The 22164-nt window shown below is 45.8% G+C and overlaps 1 protein-coding gene across 1 annotated transcript in view; it reads right to left on the bottom strand.

Moving 5' to 3' along the window:
• CDC123 (cell division cycle 123) overlaps positions 1-22164 on the bottom strand; it is a 120673-nt gene that overhangs the window by 34235 nt on the left and 64274 nt on the right. The window contains exon 8 of the mRNA XM_088468767.1: positions 3228-3303. Within this exon, the coding sequence (XP_088324893.1) occupies positions 3228-3303 (76 nt within the window). The remainder of the gene's footprint in view (positions 1-3227; positions 3304-22164) is intronic.

The following is a 22164-nucleotide window of genomic DNA, read 5'->3' as shown; positions in this document are numbered from 1 at the left end:
TAATAATACCTGCAGTAACTCCATAATTATGACAAGAGGGACTTAGCATGGCTGCCTGCACTTGCCAATGCTACTCAACTTGACACTAGATACATTAGTATGGATCCTTCAATCTAGTTCTGACTTCAAAGGCATTAGCATACGACAACACAAACTTAAGCTAACTCCATTTACATGCAGACTATTTTTATTTGTCTCTGATCCTGGTCATTCTTGCTCTTCATCTTTGAAAAAAAACGAAAAGATTTTTGTCTGCTCTCTGGCTTTACGATGAACCAAGAAAAGTCCATAGGCAACACTGCTTAATAAAGACACTAAGCTGAGTTGGCACAATTGCACAAAATCAACTTTGGCTCCATCCTCCCTGACATACAACCTGAATCAGACTTGTAAGCAACCCCAATGATCAAAGTGTGACCAGGGGGATGAGCAACTTAGTCAAATATTTAAGCCATGTGGAAAATGCTAATTAAACGTAAAGTTAAATAATAACATGTTTTGGTTAACAATATTTAAGTCTGAAAAGTTTCAGAGGAAAAGTTCATATTTGAGTCATCAGAACATTCTTCAACATACAAAGAGTGACAGGAAAATGCAGAGGCTAACTACAAATATTGCTCGTCAGTTGTCAAAAGTCTGACTAAATTATTATTCATAGATAGTACAGAGTCATCGGTTTTAGTCTACATGTCAGATGTGTCACTTGGAAAGGATTTCACACCTGGATGCTGAATAATGTGGTTCTGACAACAAAACCATTGCTCTTTAAAAATGTGCAGTGTCACTGAGAACAACATCAGGCAAATATGCCAGCAAAGAGAGAGAGCTGTCTGTGTATGAAGAAACTACTAACTAGCTGTTCTGTGGGATATATCCAAGATAGCCTCTAAATCCATAGCAAAGAAAAGGTTGTGCTAGTAAGTTTCTATAACAATCAGTCTCTATGAAGGAAATTGAAATCTCTTTGATGTCCCACCGAAAGGTCTGGCTACACACATTACCTCATATTGTATTACGTGTGCACCCTTCCTGGAGCTGGTGATCGCTACTATTGAAGGAACTTTGGGAAACTAACAGCAAGGATTGTGCCGGAGATGGTGTGTATGAGTGTCCGGGAAGAATCTAACACCTTGCTATCCAAGCGGTTCGATGAGACGGTTCCAGAGGCTTACCACCTTAATTTGTTATATGCTGAGATTGCAATGGTACTCGATTGAACCGATGGTTTCGCTATTCTGCTAAGTATCGCAATTGCAATGCTGCATTTGCGATTCCGGCACTGCAACGGAAGTCTGTGGTCGATGGTCGCGATAGTGGCCAGAGCCGGGCGGCTGGCCAGCTGAGTAAGCCTCAGCTTACTCAGGCTGGCCGGCTAGCGAGCCTAGCAGACTGCGTATGTCCACGCAGTACCTGGGCTGTCCACTCCTGGAAAACGGGCCGGACACGCCCCGTTTCCGGGAACGCTGGCCAACCCTGCCCCTTAAATGCCTCTGCCTGTCAATCAGGCAAAGGCATTCAAGGGCTTGCGTGCGTCTTCGCAGGACCCATTCTGTACACTCGCAGAATGGGTCCTGCGCACTGCTGAATTAGTACTTAGGATTAGTATATTTTGTATTGTTATAAAGTAGCAGATTAAGGGCAGAATTCAATTAGCCTCGATAAGACGAGGTAGCAAAAAGAGCAATGTTTTCGCACGTCCTCGCTTTTCACCCTATTCAATTCCAAATATAGGCAAAAGTGCAGATAGGCGAATGTAGTTAATTGTGAAACTAGCACAAAAAAGGACAGCATGTTTTGGGGAAATCAGTCTGTACCCCTAATTAGCCCAACTGATCAAGGGAAACAATATATAAGAGTATAAATAGCCCTAAGTATTTAGAGATCTTATATTGAGTCAAAGGTGTTATATGCATATTTGCATAAGTGTGGAAAAATTATATAAAGCAATGTTTTTGGAGAAAAATAAGTACCGTAGTTAAATATGGGGTGCTAGTATATTTTGTTGTCTCTAAAGTGAAGATTTAAAAAATCTAAAAAATACACCTGCTGCAGCCCCCTGCAATCCTAAAAACCACCTGTCTCAACCTTATAGCCCCCCAAAATACCAGGCCCACCACTTTTTAAATATTCTCTCCAAAAACGACTTTAAAAAAAAAAATAAATAAAAAATAATAAATTTTTTTTTTTTTTTTGGGCGAGGGGGGTGGGGAGGGTAATTTAAGATAATTTGATTCATTTAATTGTTTTAGCACCTAATTAGTCATATAGGGGGGTGGGTCACACCCCAAGTCCCCACATTTGTACCCCAAAAATATGGATTTTGCACTTCTTTTCTCCTGCCTTTCGCAGGATAAACTTTTTTGCCTGTTTTTGCCTAAGCGAAAACGTCCTGGAATTGAATGAGGCAATACTTTGAAAACAGGCGAAAATCGCGGCTTTTCGCGGCTAGTTGAATTCGGCCTTTAGATGCATATTTGAAGAAAATAGTAGGAATGAAATGAAAAATGTGTTGGAATAATATGGCAGCCCAACAAGGCGCACCATTATGAAAAGTAGACAACCTATTGTATCAATTGAGGGAACCCCTGTGTTTATTGATGTGATTGGGGAGATCTGGGCATTAGAATTCCCAGTCTCTGGACTTTACTACTAATGAGATACATTGTTTGAAAGGGATTACTCCAGTATTTTAAATGACAATGCTTATGAGGGTAGGTGCCAGGATGGGAGAAGTTGGCCAAGTTAAATGCTAAAAGGGTATTTGTGAGTCTGTATGTGCCAGAATAGGGGGCATAGAGCCCTTTTAATGCATTCCCTGGCTTTTGAAAATATTTGTAGTGTAGTGCCTGGATTAATGATGTCATAACCCCAGCGTGAAGTCCTTGCGCAAAGCTACCACAGCTATTGAGGAATGGGGGGCTCTTAGGTCAGTTTCCACCCCATTTGAACCCCTGTAAGACTGATGAGTGAGACTGTATATCAGCACTTAATGGTTTATAGATCATATAAATATGCATGCAACACAATATTCATGTATTTAGAATAGTTTAAAATGTGACTGCAATCATTTTCCTATAAAACTATAACAAATATTGGGCTACTTAATAATCCAGCCCTCAATGCTCCAACACACATTTAGATAAATGTCACATTATTGCCGCATTTTATACTCTGCAAATTAATTTAATTTTCTAACTCACATAAAACATTTTTTAGACAAAACTTACCTATAAGTTTGTTCTCTTTAACAAAGCATCTGAACTCTGCGCCCGGGATCAGTTCACACCATTTTCTAAGAACAAGCTAAGTAAAAAAAATATTCACGATAAATGAAGTAAATTCATTACAAATTTCTTAGCTTATGAATTCATTAGTCATTGTGTTCGGGATGAGTTATGTTAATTATTTATTACTGAAGAAATGGATTTCTTTTTTAAGGTACGCAATAAATTATTTAGGTCAAAAAATTAATATATTGAAATAACACAACAAAATAGTAAATTTAATTAGATCATAGGTACACATGTGCCCACATACATAAAGCCTACTTCTAGTCGCGACATGCCATGGTGCGACTCTGTAGCGCTGAGCACCTTTTTCATGTAACTTTTTCCCTTAAAATGCTTCTTAGTCATAAAGTTATGGCATGCCTATGTTCTGTGCGCGCCTGCGGGTGTTCCTGCATTCGAAATGCTACGTTACAGTGCCACAGCCGCTGACACTGTAATGTAGCATTTCGCATGCAGATACAGCGCAGTTGCACACAGACTAAAGGCATGCTGTATATCATTTTAATCAATAGAAGCTGCTTGTGCATGCTATTCACATTGCTGTGCGAATAAGACGCATATTAAGGGGAAAAGCTGCATGAAAAGACGCTACCGTAGGTGCTACAAAATCACACGGTGTTCACGCGTTGTGTAATGCGATTTGTAGCGCACATAGGATAGATGTATGTTTACACATCTGTAATTGAAGAAAAATGTATCAAAGACTTAATGAGAACATTGTATTCAGACATCTACTTCAGAGAAGCAAAGGAATCAAACATAACACTTATTATAATCCAGGTAAGCAAAGCATTGAACCCTAATGCTAAGTCATCAGAGCTCAAGAAAGCAGACACAGGATACTTCAATCTTTCTGATACGAAATATAAATGTATATAAAAAAAATAAAATGGGAAAATAAATAAATCTAACAAAAAATATTCAAAAATTCTAATGCAAGCCAATATGCGATATAGCATACAAATAGGAAATGGCTACATACACTTAATCATAAACAGAGGGGTGCAATGTTCATAATTCAGTTGCAAAGAAAATAGGAACAAGCAGCACAACCATAAAGTAAGGCAAAATATCTAATATTGTGCATCAGCATATAAAACCAGCTGTCAATAATATGCATTTAAAATAGTCCAAAAGCACAGTCAGGCCCGACAGCCGTTTTCATGACTGAAAAGTAAAATAACACTTCAATACCCCCATAAAGAGCGCAGAAATCAATTGATCAACTCTTTCACTTGAATTAGCACCTCACAGCATAAGCTGGTAAATCAGAAGTAACACACACTCATAACACAGTCATGAGGAAGAAGCCAGAAGGTATGTTGCGAGTCACCCTTCAACCGGACATATACCAATACTAAATCAAGGAAGCTGGGACTGACAACAGTCAACCAAAATAAATAAGAAGGCAGTCATCAAGGAATCTTCACACTGCTGTTACCCTATGCCATTACAGGTGGTTAACTGCTCTTGGACGTTTAATATTCTGATTTATAAATGGAAAACAAGGTATGCATACATTTATTTCATCCTCATTTTATCTGAGCCACTGGATGCCACCATCAGCTAAAAGGACAAACAGCTTGCTTATTAACATCTATTGGAAAGGCTCTTTGCATCATTACTAACTGTATCTGTATTATAGCATGACGCTTTGCTCTACAAGTATGGCTAACCAACATATGTACAATGTCGGACTGGGGCATGAAGGGTTCACTGGGATATGCAGCGGTAGGGAAACAAGCTTAAGGGGTGTGGTCATCCACCAGAGGGGGAGTGGTCAAACAGAGAGCGACTTGGCCAACTATTAGAGAGGACATAGTCAGCCTGCAAAGAACAGAGACCCTTTATAAAGAAGGGGACAGGGGTGTAGTTTGCATAGAAATGAACCAAACATCCATAGTTGTGTTCCTCCAAGTTACTGATCCTCTATTAGAGTAACGATACATAATTTTAGTGCACAATCTGGAACCTGACCCATAGAAGAGGAGCCCACCGGGTATTTTCGACATACACTTATGGGCCAGTCTGACCCTGCCTATGTATCTAAAGAAGCTTCGGATTCCAAACAAGTGCATTCAGTCCTCGTAACTATTTAAGTGGCTAATTAGCACCATCTTCAGCTGGGATGTTTGAATTGCTACATTTGTATGATTACCTGACTATTCTTATATATGACTTGTAGGTTTGGTCTGCAATATAGACCTTTTTATTGGGCTTTGTGCCTATACATGTCTGGTTGGGATCGGTTCAAATCCTGAAGCTGGAAGACTAGCAGTGAAGATCCCGACAGGTAAGTACTTTAACTATTTACTAACCTACCCCCCCACCAACCCTCCCTTAGGGGTGCCTAAACTCCCCCCCAAGTGCCTAAACCTAACCACCCCTTACCCGCACCCTAAACCCAAGTCTCCCGGGGGGGGGGGGCTTAACCCTAACCTCCCTCCCGCGGGTGCCTAACCCCCAAGCCCCCCTTCCCCTAACCCTCCCGAGGGGGTGCCTAACCCTAAGTCCCCCCGGGAGCCCCTAAGCTAACCCTCCTCCCCCCGCCGGCTTACCTTCTATTGGTATGCCGGGCATCGGGCTCCCGGCGTCGGTAAAATGACAGGAGTCGGTATTTTGACGCATGTCAGACCCCTGCCGGGATTAGACAGTCGGCATTTCGACCGTCTGTTTCCTGACTGCATCCCGTCCGGGTACATATTGTTTTAGGTTATCATAAATGTATAAAGTATTCGGACAGCTCTTGTTTATGTTTTCTTCTAGTCTATTAGAGAATTCTCACTTTTTGCAGTCTCCTCAGCTAAAAGTAAAGGTGTGTCCTAAAATTTATTATAAATACAGATTAAGTGAATAGAAAATAATTTCAGAAAAAAAATTGCAGTAGCACAGAATAAATAACTGGCACCCTGAGGAAGTCTCAAATGTGTGAATTAGTTTTTGTAAACCTTACTAACATGCCATGTAATTACATGTTTAGCCCTTCTTTCTGCGTGTAACAGGTCAACTTCAGAAAACCAAATTTAAATCAGAATAAAAGAGAAAATAGAGTTTTGTTTAACCTGTTACTAACCAATAACCGATTTGGTAACATAGAAACAAGGGCCTGACAAACAAATACTGTACAGTCATGATAATGTGTAGTAATATATATATATATATATATATATATATATATATATATATATATATAGTGACACAGTCAGATTAGGGGTTCCTCTCCTGGGTAGAGGACTCCTTCCTTACACACACAGCAGCTGGGAAATAGTACGCCAGACTGGATTCGAGTACAAGCTGGTCGGCGCCAGTCTTTATTGTGCAAAACAGAAATAACAAAGAAAACAAACATAAATCCTAGCCCTGTCGGGGCACTAACTTCACAGGTGGTTCCCTCACTACCAGAACCTGGCAGGGCCTAATGCCCTCACCAGCAACAAAGGCACAGCACAACACTCACAGTTAGGTTTTTCAAGTGTCTCTGAGCAAACTCCCTGCCTGCTCTCCCAGGTGAGACACTCAGCCTTATCCAAACTAGGCTTATATTGGCCACTCTCAGGTGGAAACCCTAACAAGCCTGTTACCAGGCTGCAAGAACCAAAACCTGGTGTGGCCGTGGGTGGAGCCCTCCCTCTCCTCTCACCCACAACCCCCAGGTCCCAAACCGGCTTTTCAAAAAGCCGAAACTCAAGACTGCTACACTGCAGACTTTCTCCTGGGGGTTTAAAACACATAAGACAGGAATCTGGGACAAATGTACCTGCCACAGGCCACTTTACCAGTGATCCTATCACATATCCCCCCCCTTTGTTTCGACCTGTGGGGCGGAACAACTGAAGCCCCCAAACAATGAACGCGTGACAACGCGTCAGCATTGGCCAGCTGACTTCCTGGCCTGTGTTCCACAGAAAATTTAAAAGTTTGTAACGCCAAGAACCATCTCGTAATTCTCGCATTACTGTCATTATTTTCGGACATCCACTTCAAAGGGGCATGGTCAGTGATTAATTTGAACTTTCTTCCAACCAAGTAGTACCTGAGAGCCTCTAATGCCCACTTTGTGGCCAACGCCTCCTTCTCCACTGTGGCATAGTTTCTCTCATGTACATTCAACTTTCTACTTAGATAGAAAATAGGGTGTTCCTCACCCTCCTTGTTCTGGGACAGGACCGCTCCTATACCTACTTCTGATGCATCGGTTTGTACTATGAATTCCCTTTCAAAATTAGGAGTCATCAGGACTGGTTGGGAACAACACGCTACTTTCAACTCCTGAAAAGCTTTCTCTGCCTCAGGACTCTATTCTACCTTGACTTTTTGTTTGCCTTTGGTCAGGTCAGTCAGTGGGACTGCCATGGTGGCAAAGTTGGGTATAAACCTCCTGTAGTACCCCATAATTCCCAAGAAGGCTCTCACCTGCTTCTTATTCAGAGGCCGTGGCCAGTTTTGTATGGCATCCACCTTATTGAGCTGAGGCTTTATCAGGCCTCTGCCAATGGTGTATCCCAGATATTTTACTTCCTCCATGCCTAGACAACACTTTTTTGGGTTGGCTGTCAAACCTGCCTTATAGATGGAGTCCAACACTGCTTGTACCCTGGGTAAGTGAGACTGCCAATCAGGACTATGAATGACCACGTCATCCAGATAAGCAGCCGCATACCGTCTATGGGGCCTTAGAATCCTGTCCATCATTCTTTGGAAGGTAGCAGGTGCCCCATGTAGCCCGAAGGGCAACATTTTGTACTGAAACAAGCCCTCTGGCGCTGAAAAAGCTGTCTTTTGTTTGGCGCGCTCGGTTAACGGTACTTGCCAATACCCTTTGGTTAGGTCAAGAGTGGTTAAATACCTTGCTGTCCCTAGTCTCTCAATCAGTTCATCCACTCTTGGCATCGGGTAGGCATCGAATTTTGAAACACTGTTCAACCTTCGGAAGTCATTGCAGAAACGCACACTCCCGTCAGGCTTTGGAATCAACACAATGGGACTTGACCATTCACTATGTGATTGTTCAATAACCCCTAACTCTAGCATATTTTTAATTTCTTTCGACACCGATTCTCTTTGTGCTTCTGGTAACCTATAGGGCTTTAGGTTAACTTTAACCCCTGGGTCAGTGATTATGTCATGTTTAATGACCAAGGTTTTCCCAGGTACGTCAGAGAACAGCACCCTATTTCTGATCAGAAACTCCTTGACCTCTTGTTGGTGAATTGCCGAGAGGGTTTTTGCCACTGTCACTTCGGGAACTAAGGGCCCTGGATTTACTGGAGGGGCTCGGACGGCCGACAGTACCGTTCTATCTTTCCAGGGCTTTAACAGATTTATATGGTATATCTGTTTCGGCCTTCTTTTCCCCGGCTGGTAAACTTTGTAATTGACCTGTCCCACTCTTTCTAAGATTTCAAAGGGCCCTTGCCATTTAGCCAAAAGTTTATTTTCCACAGTGGGAACCAACACTAACACTCTGTCTCCAGGAGCAAAGCTGCGTAACCGGGCATTGCGGTTGTATACCCTCTGCTGTGCCTGTTGAGCCTGTTCCAGGTGCTCTCTCACTATCGGCACTACCGCAGCAATTCTCTCCTGCATTTGAGAAACATACTCAATCACCGTTTTGTAAGGACTAGACTGCCCCTCCCATGTCTCTTTGGCAATGTCTAGTAACCCCCTTGGGTGTCTCCCATACAACAAGTCGAAGGGTGAAAACCCGGTGGAGGACTGGGGAACCTCTCTTATGGCCAACAATAAATACGGCAATAGGTAATCCCAATCCCTACCATCCTTGTCGACCACTTTCCTAAGCATGTGTTTAACGTCTTGTTAAACCTCTCAACCAGCCCATCGGTTTGGGGGTGATAAACCGAAGTTCTTAACTGTTCAATTTTGAACAGGCGGCATAACTCTTCCATGACTTTTGACATAAACGGTGTACCCTGGTCAGTTAGTATCTCCTTGGGTATACCCAGCCTGCTAAAGACATGAACTAGCTCTCTGGCAATGGTCTTGGTTGACGTATTGCGCAACGGGATCGCTTCCGGGTACCTGGTAGCGTAATCCATTATGACCAGAATATACTGGTGTCCCCTGGCAGACTTCATTAAGGGTCCAACCAAATCCATCGCTATTCTTTCAAACGGCACCTCTATAATAGGCAATGGAACTAGTGGACCCTTAAAATGTGGCCTGGGAGCATGATACTGACACTCAGGGCAGGATGCGCAAAAGTCAGACACCTCTTTATGAAGCCCGGGCCAGAAAAACCTCTGCATTATTCGCTCAGTGGTTTTCTCTACCCCTAGATGGCCTGCCGTTATATGACCATGGGCCAGATCCAACACTGTTCTTCTGTAGGCTTTGGGAACTATTAGTTGTTCCACAATATCTTCCCCCTTCTTAGTCACCTGATATAACAAATCCTGACACATTGCCATGTGGGGATAGGACAAAGGACTATCAGGGTCTACGGGTTTACCATCAACTACTTTTACATTCTCCCTGGCTTTTACCAAAGTAGGGTCATTCAACTGCTCCACGGCAAAGACCTCTCTTCTGACCTCTAAGTCAGGCAGACGATCACCTGGCCCAACAACACTTCCCACCTCAATGGGAGGCACATCAGTTGGCGGGCCACCGTCACGCTCCGCATTCTCTAGTTCGCCAATCATAGTAGAAAAAGGGAATAACTCTGCCTCAGAAGAAACTCCCTCCTCCACTACATCGACAACCTTCTCAAATGGATCGGGGTTGTTCACTTCTGGAACAAAACGGCTTTCCCACAACTTCCAGAAGTGAGCAAAGTCTCTCCCCAATATTGCATCGTACATCAGACCATGCACCAAACCCACAGAAACTATAGCAGAACCACATGGTGTCTCGATGTTCACCTCGGCAGTAACATAATATCGAGTATCCCCATGTATGCAGGTCAACCAACAGTTTTCCCCTCACGCCGCAAGGGGTTTACCAGCTCAGCTTTTATAAGTGTCACCAAGCTACCAGAGTCTAACAGTGCCTCTACTCGGTTGCCATCTACAGTGAGTACACACATGTGCTTATCAGTCTCAGCCTGCCGGTCAGCCGTACAGGCTATCTGTGCAAAGAAAGACCCCCTGCGGTAGACATGAGCAGTATCACATTGCATAGGTTCAGTTGTAAGTGCACAATTAGCGGCAATATGGCCGAAGCCACCACATCGGAAACACTGAGTCATATTAATGTCTAGTCATTTACGGGGCAAGAACCTTCCCGGCCTGGCAGGCCTGTCTCCAGGTTCTACACCCTCAGTCTTAGGTAATTCCACCGCCCAGCACCCTTCTCCCCTGGAACAGTCTTACCAGAGTCTGTGGGAGTTCGCCAGTGCGCCATCGGGGCTCGGTGGGGCATACTCATCAGCTCCTCAGCCGCGACGTAACTCTCCACCAGCTCGACCAACTGGTCCGCGGACTTAGGGTCTGCATGGCTCACCCACTTGCGCAGAGTCACAGGTAATGATCGCAGGTACCGGTCCATCACGACCCTTTCCACGATCTGTGGTCCCGTCAGCGTCTCGGGCTGTAGCCATTTTGAGGACAGATGGACGAGGTCATGCATCTGTAAACGGGGAGGCTTGTCCATATGGAACTCCCAGCGGTGGACCCGTTGGGCACGAACAAAGGTGGTGACTCCCAAGCGAGTTAGGATCTCCTGTTTTAGTTTTTTATAATCCTTGGCATCAGCCAGGCATAAGTCGAAATAGGCCTTTTGTGGCTCCCCAGACAGAAAAGGTGCCACCAGACTTGCCCACTGCTCCTTGGGCCAACTCTCCCTTTCGGCCGTTCTTTCAAATGCGGTGAGGTAGGCCTCCACATCATCGCCCGAAGTCATCTTTTGGAGGAAGTGACTGGCTCGTATGGAGTGAGTGGTGGCGGGAGGACCAGTAGTAACATCTCTGGGCTGGGCGACCAGGTGCTGTACCACCTCTTTTATGGCCCGGCTGTTTTCCGCTAAGGCCTGGCGGGTTTCCTCGACGGCGACCTGTTGTTGCCTCTAGGCTGTCTCCAAGGCCAACAGTTGCACCCTGGTGGATTCCTGCTGAACTCTGTTTGCCTCCTGCTGAGCTGCTATAGCTTGGAGCAAGGCCTTAATAATGTCCTCCATTTTGACCTGGGGTGTAGGTTGGAAGCTGAACCTTGCCTCTCTGAGCATTGGCTGACGCCTCCTCTATGGGACTCCAAGGACACAGTGTTATATCCACACTCACCAATTGGGTGTCTGTCCCTTTAATTTTTAAACGGAAAGTTTTCCTCTCGCTGCAACTTCAGTGTGTGTGCCCGCATTCTCCACCATATTGTGACACAGTCAGATTAGGGGTTCCTCTCCTGGGTAGAGGACTCCTTCCTTACACACACAGCAGCAGGGGAATAGTACGCCAGACTGGATTCGAGTACAAGCTGGTCGGCACCAGTCTTTATTGTGCAAAACAGAAATAACAAAGAAAACAAACATAAATCCTAGCCCTGTCGGGGCACTAACTTCACAGGTGGTTGGCCTAATGCCCTCACCAGCAACAAAGGCACAGCACAACACTCACAGTTAGGTTTTTCAAGTGTCTCTGAGCAAACTCCCTGCATCCCAGGTGAGACACTCAGCCTTTTCCAAACTAGGCTTATATTGGCCACTCTCAGGTGGAAACCCTAACAAGCCTGTTACCAGGCTGCAAGATCCAAAACCTGGAGTGGCCGTGGGTGGAGCCCCCCCTCTCCTCTCACCCACAACCCCCAGGTCCCAAACCGGCTTTTCAAAAAGCCGAAACTCAAGCCTGCTACACTGCAGACTTTCTCCTGGGAGTTTAAAACACATAAGACAGGAATCTGGGACAAATGTACCTGACACAGACCACTTTACCAGTGATCCTATCACAATATAGAAAAAAAAAAATAAAAAAAAAAATTTATATTTATATATATATATATATATATATATATATATATATATATATATATATATATATATATATATATATATATATATATATATATATATATATATATATATATATATATATATATAGTGTTCACTCTGCCGGCAGGCAGTGCGCCGGAGCCAGAGAGGGCAACCATGTGCGCACACCCGAAAAGGGGAGGTGGTCATGAAAAGGGGGCGTGTCTAAGACGCATCCCCTTTTCGTCATACTTGGGGGCGTGCCCGGCACTTACGGACACGCCGGGCAGCCCCCAAGCGCTGCAGAAAGGGAGAATAGATGCCGGGCACATGCGCCCGGCGTCTATATTCTCCGACGGTGACCGGGTTACCGCACATTTTTCCACCCGCGGGACACTGCGTCCCGCGGGTGAAGACGGCACCCGCAGGCTGTGAGGGCAGGGCACTTTTTGCCCTTCTCCTAGCGGGAACGCTATATATATCTCCAGCCCAGAACCCCAACATAGACAACAGAGTGGCGGGACTCGGCTAGAGACTCAGGTGCAGTACCAACGTTTCGATTAATTTTATTCCACCTTCATTATATACGCAGTGACTTGGAAAAGTATTCACCCCCCTTGACTTTTTACCTTTTTTGTTTCATTACAACCTGTCATTTATTTATTTTTTTTAATCTGAATTTTACATGATGGATCTGCACAAAATATTCTAATTTGGTTTAGTGAAATGAGAAAAATATATATAAAAATAATCTTTTAAAAATAAAATATTGGCATGTGCATATGTAATCACCCCCTTTGCTATGAAGCCCCTCAAAAGTTCTGGTGCAATTAATTACCTTCAGAAGTCACATAATTAGTGAAATGAAGTCCACCTGTGTGAAATCTAAGTGTCACATGATCTGTCAGTATAAACACACCTTTTCTGATAGGCCCCAGCGGCTGCAACATTACTAAGCAAGAGGCATCACACCATGAAGACCAAGGAGCTCTCCAAACAAGTCATGGACAAAGTTGTTGAGAAGTACAATTCTGGGTTGGGTTATAAAAAAAATATCCCATTCTTTGATGAGCCCCCGGAGCACCATCAAATCCATCATCATCAAATGGAAAGAACATGGTACCACAACAAACCTGCCAAGAGAGGGCCGCCCACCAAAACTCACAGACCGGGCAAGGAAGGCATTAATCAGAGAGGCCGTACAGAGACCAAAGTTGACCCTGAAGGAGCTGCAGAGTTTCACAGCAGAGACTGGTTTATCTGTGCATGTGACCACTATAAGCCGTACACTCCATAGAGCTGGGCTTTATGGAAGAGTGGCCAGAAAAAAAGCCTCCATACGCTATTTTTACTCCACTATACAGTATTTGTTCGCTTTCACATATCTTTATGTCTATCCCATGCATGTTTAAATTGCTCTACTGTCTTAGCCTCTACCACCTCTGATGGGAAGCTATTCCACTTGTCCACTACCCTTTCTGTGAAGTAATTTTTCCTCAAATTTCCCTGAACCTACCACCCTCCAGTTTCAGAACAGGTCCTCTTGTTCTAATACTTCTCTTTCTTTGAAGAATATCTCCTTCCTTTACCTTGTTAAAACCCTTTATATATTTGATCGTTTCTATCATGTCCCCCCTTTCCCTTCTCTGCTCCAAACTATACATATTAAGATCTTTTAGTCTTTCCTGGTATGTTTTGTGGTGTAGACCTTGCACCATTTTAGTTGCCCTTCTTTGTAAAGTCTCTAATGTATTAATATCCTTCTGGAGATATGGCCTCCAGAACTGAACACATTATTCGAGATGAGGACGTACCAATGACCTATACAGTGGTATTATCACTTCTTTCTTTCTTCTACTGATTCCTCTCCCTATGCAACCAAGCATCTGACTTGCCTTCCTCATTGCTTTGTTACAATGTTTGCTCTCTTTAAGTCACCTGAAATAGTGAGTCCTAGATCCCTTTCCTCTTCAGTAGTTTCCGGTATAGTGCTATAGCCTTTGGATTTTTGAGACCCAAGTGCATGATCTTGCATTTTTTGGCATTAAACTGTAGTTGCCACGTTCTTGACCATTCCTCTAGTCTACCTAGATCATCAATCATTTGTTTTACCCCTCCTGGTGTGTCTACCCTGTTATCTTCTGCAAAAAAGCATAGTTTCCCTTCAATACTATTTGCAATGTCACAAATAAAGATATTAAAAAGCACTTGTCCAAGTACACATCCCTGAGGTACTCCACTGGTAATATTTCCCTCTTGAGATTGCACTCCATTTACTATTTTCTACATATACTATTTTCCTATCCTGCAGCCATGATCTTATCCATTCAACTATCTTTGTATCCAATCCCATGCTTTCCAGTTTAACAGTCTGCAATGTGGAACAGTGTCAAAAGCCTTACTAAAGTCTAGATAAGCTATATCTATGCCACCCTCCCTTTATCTATTTCCTTAGTCACCCAGTCAATAAAGTCTATAAGATTTGTTTGACATGATCCTCCCCCCAGTAAATCCATGCTGTTTGGGATCCTGCAAATTGCTGGATTTGAGATAATCTACTACTCTATTTTAAGAGTGTTTCCATCAATTTCCCAACTACTGATGTAAGGCTCACTGATCGGTAGTTGCTCTCCTCTTCCTTGCTTCCACTTTTGTGCAGTGGGACAATGTTTTTTTTTTTTTCCAATCCTCTGTAATTACTCCAGTAGATAGTGACTGGTTGAATAATTCTGTTAATGGTGTTACCAGCACCCCTTTAAGCTCATTTAGTATCCTTGGATGTATCCCATCAGGCCCCATTGATTTATCCACTTTCAGTTTTGAGTTCTGTTAGGATCTTCTCCTCTGTATATGTGCTTGTTCCTACCTAATTTTTCTGATTACATCTGCAACTTTACTGTGGCCTCTTGTTCTCTCAGTAGTGAATACTGAACAAAAAAATTATTAAGATGATCACCTATTACATTGTCTCCCTCATCAAGACTCCCTCTTTCTGTCTTTAGTCTTTTTATTCCACCTTTTGTTTTTCTCATTTCGCTTATATACTTAAAAACAGTTTTGCCCCCTTTGCCCACTGACTGTGCCATTTTATCCTCAGCTTTTGCACATCTGATTACTATCTTAGCCTCCTTCTGTTTTACATGATACTCCTCTTTGTCTTCATTATTTTGCGTCTGCTTGTATTTCCTAAAGGTAATCTTTTTTGTATTCACAATACTTGCTACCTCTTTCCCAAACCACACTGGCTTCCTTTTCCTTGTGGTTTTCCTAAACCTTTTGATACAAAGGTCTGTTGCCTTTAATATTGTAATTTTAAAATTTTTCCACCACTCCTGCACTTCTTTCAAGTTCCTCCACTCTGCCAAAGATTCGCTTACACATCTTCCCATCCCTGCAAAATCAGCCTTCCTAAAATCTAACACCTTTGTTTTTGTATTGTGAGTCAGTATCTGTCTTTATTCTGCACCATACTGCTTGATGGTCACTGGATCCCAGGTTTTCACCCACTTTTACATCCGATATTCTGTCTCCATTTGTAAGTATTAAGGCTAATATTGCATCTTTCCGAGTGGGCTCCCTCACCAATTGCCGGAGGGAGGCTCCGTGAAATGTTTTCAGGATGTCCCTACTTCTAGTGGAACTTGCCACAGACACCTCCCAGTTTTACATGGGTAGATTAAAATCTCCCATGAGTATAACCTCTCCTTTTAACACCATTTTATTGATGTCCTGCAGTAGTTTATTGTCCAGTTCCTCTTCCTGACCTGGTGGTCTGTAGATCACCCCAATACGAAAAATCACTTTCTCCCCTGTTTCTATAGTCACCCAAAGGGACTCGTATTTTCTTCAATAATATATATTAACGTAGTATTTATGCTTTCCTTGACATACATTGCTACTCCTCCTCCCTTTCTTCCCATTCTCATACCTCCCAACATGACCCTCTCCAGGAGGGACACAATGCTCTGGTCCTGGACTTCCCTGGTAAGAGGTGGGGCTGCAGCGCAGTTCAAAATTCAAATAGGGGAGCCACACCAACTGTCATTTCACACGCTGCCAAACATCACTGGCTGGGACTCACTGGTAGTTGGTGTGACTCCCCTATTTAAATTTTGTACTGTACTGCAGCCCCACCCCTGGAGCCTCCACCAAGTCCAGGACCAGAGCATTGTGTCCCTCCTGGAGAGGGTCATGTTGGGAGGTATGCATTCTGTCCATCCTAAATAATGTATATCCCGGTATAGCTATGTCCCAGTCATTATTTTCATTGCACCATGACTCCGTTATAGCCACAATATCTAGATCATCCCTTGTCATTATTGTAATTAGTTCAGGGATTTTATTTCCTATGCTACTCGCAGTTGCACACATTGCTCTTATAGTTTTATTTGTTTGCTTATTTCTCCTGTTCCTAGGTATGTTCATCTCTCTGCCTATGTTTATTTGGTTTTGTTCTGAATTATCTTGTTGCTGTGGATATGCTTCCTGTTTAATTCAACCATGATATGTTTAACTCAGTTGATAAGACTTGTCTGTACACAAAACCCAATAGTGAATAAATAGGCTTACCATATCATCCCTCATGGATTACACAGGTTCTGGGGCTCATTAAAACTAGGTGAAATCCAGGCTTGAAGTTAGCCAGCCACAGAACCTGTGTAATTCATGAGTGTCCAGTATTAAAGGGATAGTATGGTCAGCCTATGAATAAGGCATTAGGTAATAAGAGGATATATGTGGTATATCTTAGAAGGCAACCATTGTCAGAGGTGGTATGTAAATATTAAAAACTACTGGGATTTGTGTACAGGAGACCACAGCAGATATTCCAGATATCTGCTACAATGCTCTAGTCTTCATGTTAGGGCAGGCAGAGGGAGCCTTTCAGAAAGGGACACTTCGTGTGCCTCCGATGCAGGACAGAATAAGGGGTGTGATCATTTTGAAAAGTGTCCTTGAGATGCATCTCCTTTTCATCACTGTAGGGGACGTGCCCAGCACTCATGGAGATGCTGGGCTGCCCTCATGTTCTCCCTGCAGTGTGAATACATGCTATACCACGCCGGTCCTCGAGTGGGGATGTCTGTTATAGCTTTTCACTGTATACTAGGCCTTATTCATGTTACCTCACACAGTAGTGCCCCTTATAACACATTTATGCCCGGCATTAACACATTTATGCCACAGTCAGGCCCTTTACACATTATGCCACACAGTAATGTCCGGCCCTTACACATTATGCCACACAGTAATGTTCGGCCTTTACACATTATATCACACAGCAAAGCCCGGTCTTTACACATTATATCACACAGTAATACCCCTTACACATTATGCCACACAGCAATGCCCAGCATTTACACATTAAGCCAAAACGTAATGCCCAGCCTTTACACATTATGACGCACATTATGCCACACAGTAATGCCCGGCCGTTACACATAATGCCATGCAGTAATACCCCCTACAAATTATGCCACACTGTAATGCACGGCCTTTAGATGTTATGCCACACAGTAATGCCACTTATACATTATGCAGCCCCCTCCCCAGCAGCCTCTTACCTGTGTCCCTCTAGTAGCCCTCACCAGCGGCTTGGCTCCCCACGCCCGCATTAGCAGGCAGCCGCACAAGCCCGGCTTGAAAAATATGAGATATGGTAAGAACTTACCCTTGTAATCTCTATTTCTACGAAGTCCATAGGGTTCCACAGGATACCTTGGGGTATAGGTGTGACGTCAGTCGCAGGGCACCAAAGAGTTAAGCTTTCAGCCTCCCAGGATGCACTAGGTCCCCCTCCTATACCCCGCCCCCGGGCCAAGGCACCTCAGTTAGTTACCAAGCCATAGGCCGGAGGAGGAGAAGGAAGAGAGAGAACAAAGATCTGGACACATACAAGAATCACATTCTCACCAGAGGGAGACGGAAAACCGGTGACCAGAGCAAAGCCCATCTGCAGCACAGGTGCGACAGGGCGGGAGTCCTGTGGAACCCTATGGACTTCGTAGAAATAGAGATAACAAGGGTAAGTTCTTACCATATCTCATATTTTCTACTTCAGGGTCCATAGGGTATCCACAGGATACCTTGGGGAAGTCCCAAAGCAGTATCCTTTAAGGGTGGGGACGCTCCTGTGCAGAAAGGAGAATCCGCCGCCCGAAGGAAGCATCCTGAGAGGCGAAGGTGTCAAACCTGTAATACCTCACGAAGGTATGGACAGAAGACCACGTAGCAGCCTTGCAGATCTGAACTGCCGAGGCACCACGTCGAGCTGCCCACGAAGGACCCACAGACCTAGTGGAATGAGCCTTCAGAGAAGGAGGGACCGGTAGGCCTTCATGAAGATAAGCTTCAGAAATAGCCATACGGATCCAGGCTGCCAAAGTTTGCTTTGAAGCAGGCCAACCCTTTTTACGGAAGCCAAAGAGGACAAACAAAGCGTCCGACTTCCTAAACGAAGAAGTGCGGTCAACATAAGTCCTTAAGGCCCGCACAACATCCAAAGAGGCCTCACCCACGGAAAGACCCGGTGAGTTAAAGGCCGGAACAACTATTTCCTCGTTAATATGAAACTGGGAAACAACTTTGGGAAGAAACTCGGGCCGAGTGCGGAGCACTGCCCTGTTCCCATAAAAAACCAAGAAAGGGGGTCTACAAGAAAGAGCCCCTAACTCAGAAACACGTCTGGCCGAAGCAATGGCCAGAAGGAAAACAGTCTTAGCTGTTAGCCATTTAAGATCCACTGAGCCCAGTGGTTCAAACGGCAGTCCTTGGAGAGCCCTCAGGACCACAGCCAAATCCCAAGGCGCCACAGGTGGAACAAAGGGCGGCTGAATGCGGAGAACACCCTGCATAAAGGTGCGCACATCCGGGATTGTAGCAATCCTACGGTGAAACCAGACAGATAGGGCCGAAACCTGTACCTTCAAAGAAGCAAGGCGAAGCCCATGATCTAGTCCCGCTTGCAGGAAGGCGAGAATCCGAGACAGACGAAACTCCCGCGGTGCATAACCTCTCGGTCGACACCACTGGAAGAACGTATGCCACACGCGATGGTATATCCTCGCGGAAGACGGTTTCCGAGCTCGCAACATGGTACGCACCACAGAGCTGGAAAACCCCCGGGACCTCAGCATGGCCGTCTCAACAGCCACGCCGTCAAAGACAGCAGAGTCAGGTCCGGGTGAAGGCAAGGACCCTGAGACAGAAGGTCCGGTCGTAGCGGCAACCGCAGAGGAATGTCCACGGACAGACCCTGAAGGTCTGAGAACCATTGCCGTCTGGGCCACGCGGGAGCTATCAACAAGAGCGTCCCTCCTTCCTGTTTGAATTTCCGGATTACCCGTGGAAGAAGGGAGACCGGAGGGAACAGGTATGCGAACCGGAACGTCCACCGGACGGACAGAGCATCCACCAGAGACGCCCCTTCGTCTCTTGTGCGAGACCCGTACACCGGCAACTTGTTGTTGTGCCTGGACGCCATGAGGTCGATTTCTGGAAGACCCCACCTGTCCACCAGTAGTTGAAAAACGTCCGGGTGCAGGGACCATTCCCCCGGATGAACGTCCTGGCGACTTAGAAAGTCCGCCTCCCAATTGAGCACTCCCGGGATGAAGACCGCTGATATGGCCGGAAGATTGCGCTCCGCCCAAACCAGGATCCGAGAGACCTCTACGAGAGCCGCCCGACTGCGAGTTCCTCCTTGCCTGTTTATGTAGGCCACGGTGGTAGCGTTGTCCGACTGGACCTGCACCGGGCGACCCTGGAGAAACCGCTGTGCCTGCTGGAGAGCATTGAAGACCGCACGGAGTTCCAAGATATTTATTGGAAGCTCCGCTTCTGTCGGCGTCCACCTGCCCTGGAACAAGTGTGGACCCGAAACTGCTCCCCAGCCCCGAAGACTGGTGTCCGTTGTCAACAGGACCCAATTTGGAACCCAGAACGGACGTCCCTTGTTGAGGTGGGTCGTCTGTAACCACCACGTAAGGGACAGGCGAACCTCCTGGGTGAGCACAATCGTCTGGGACTTCAGAGACTGAGGCAGCCCGTTCCACTTGGACAGGATCAGGTGCTGCAGAGGTCTGGAGTGAAACTGGGCGTATTCCACCATGTCGAACACCGACACCATGGAGCCCAGTAACCTCATCGCCGAGTGTAAGGACACCCGGCGGCTGTGCAGACAACTGCGCACCCTTGACTGTAAAGCAGAGATCTTGTCCTCCGTCACGAAGATCCTTTGCTGTCCCGAGTCCAATAAGGCTCCAAGATGCAGAATCCTCCGAGACGGGATTAGAGTGGACTTCTGCCAGTTGATTAGCCAGCCGTGCCGTTGCAGCAGTGCAATGGTCAGGTCCAAGTGGCGTAACAGGAGCTCTGGAGATCCTGCCACCAATAACAGGTCGTCCAAATACGGCAACATGCGGACTCCCTGCAGCCGCATAGAAGCCGCCATGACCGCCATCACCTTGGTGAAAACACGTGGTGCTGTTGCCAGGCCAAAAGGTAACGCCCGAAACTGGAAGTGGTCGCTGCCGATTGCGAACCTGAGGAACTGTTGATGGCGCCAAAGAATAGGGACATGCAGGTAAGCGTCCTGTATGTCCAATGACACCAAGTAGTCCCCAGGTTCCAGCGCCAGAATGATGGACCGTAGGGTCTCCATCCGAAACTTCGGGACCCGCAAAGACTTGTTGAGTGCTTTGAGGTTGAGAATCGGACGATATGACCCATTGGGTTTCTGTACCAAAAATAGATTTGAATAGAAACCCTGGCCCCTCTGGGAGAATGGAACCGCCACTATAACTCCAGCCTGGAGCATAGTGTGCAATACCTTCCGCAGCTCCGTAGCCTTGTTCCGGTCTGATGGGAGACCCGTGGTGAAGAAGCGAGCCGGGGGTCTGTGCCGGAAGGAGAGGGCGTATCCGTGAGAAACCACCTCCAGAACCCAAGTGTCTGTCGTAGTGGTCGACCAACACTGGGCGAACTGTAGCAGGCGGCCTCCCACCCTGGGATCCCCCAAAGGGAGGCCCGGACCGTCAGGCCGCAGGCTTGTCATCTGGCTTGGGGGCCGGACGTCTGGTACTCCATGCCTGCTTCCGGGGCTTGACCGATTTCTTAGGGCCAGCCTGTCGAGGAAACGACTGTGGTTTGGGCCTGCCCTGGGCCCTAGATGACCGAAAGGACGATGGTCCCGAACCAGAAGGAGCAGCGGCCGACGGGAGACAGGCAGATTTGGCTGCCGCCAGCGTGGCCACAATCTTATCCAGATCCGGACCGAAGAGAACTTCTCCGGTAAACGGCAACGCTTCCAGACCTTTCTTGGAATCTGCGTCCGCCTTCCAGGATCGCAGCCACAAGGTGCGACGAGCAGCTACCGCTGCTGAAGAAATTCTAGACACCAGAGTACTAATGTCTAGAGCCGCCTCGTTGATGTAGGTGGCCGAATCACGGAGATTGCCAATCAACTCCGCCTGATCGGCCGGACAGTCGGATTCAAAAGAAGCCTCTAACGAATCCGCCCAGCGCTCCATCGCTCTGGCAACCCAGCAAATGGCCATAGCCGGCCGTGCTGCCCCCCCTGCAAGGGAATAAGCGGACTTCAGGCAGATTTCTACCTTGCGGTCCGTAGCATCCTTAAGGGAGGACATGGATGGCATCGGCAATGTGGCACTACGGACAAGACGGGTCACGTGAGAATCCACCTGTGGAGGGGATTCCCACTTCGCAAAATAATTATCCGCGAACGGATAAGCCACCGCCAGGCGTCTCTGCGGCTGGTATCTTTTGCCAGGTTGTTTCCACGCCTCCTCTAAATGGTCCACCAACTGACCCGAAAGAGGAAAGACTGTGGCATCGCCCTTCACATCTTTGAAAAAGGCATACTTAGATTTAGCCGCTGGGGGAACTTCGTCCTCAATCACCAAGGCTGTGCGGACCGCCCGAATAAGTCCAGGAATAT

Source organism: Taudactylus pleione, unplaced genomic scaffold (assembly GCF_031769625.1).
Source record: "Taudactylus pleione unplaced genomic scaffold, aTauple2 ptg000086l, whole genome shotgun sequence".
NCBI classification, from domain to species: domain Eukaryota; kingdom Metazoa; phylum Chordata; class Amphibia; order Anura; family Myobatrachidae; genus Taudactylus; species Taudactylus pleione.
The sequence above is the reverse complement of the archived record's forward strand: the minus strand, read 5'-3'. Positions and strand labels throughout refer to the sequence as shown.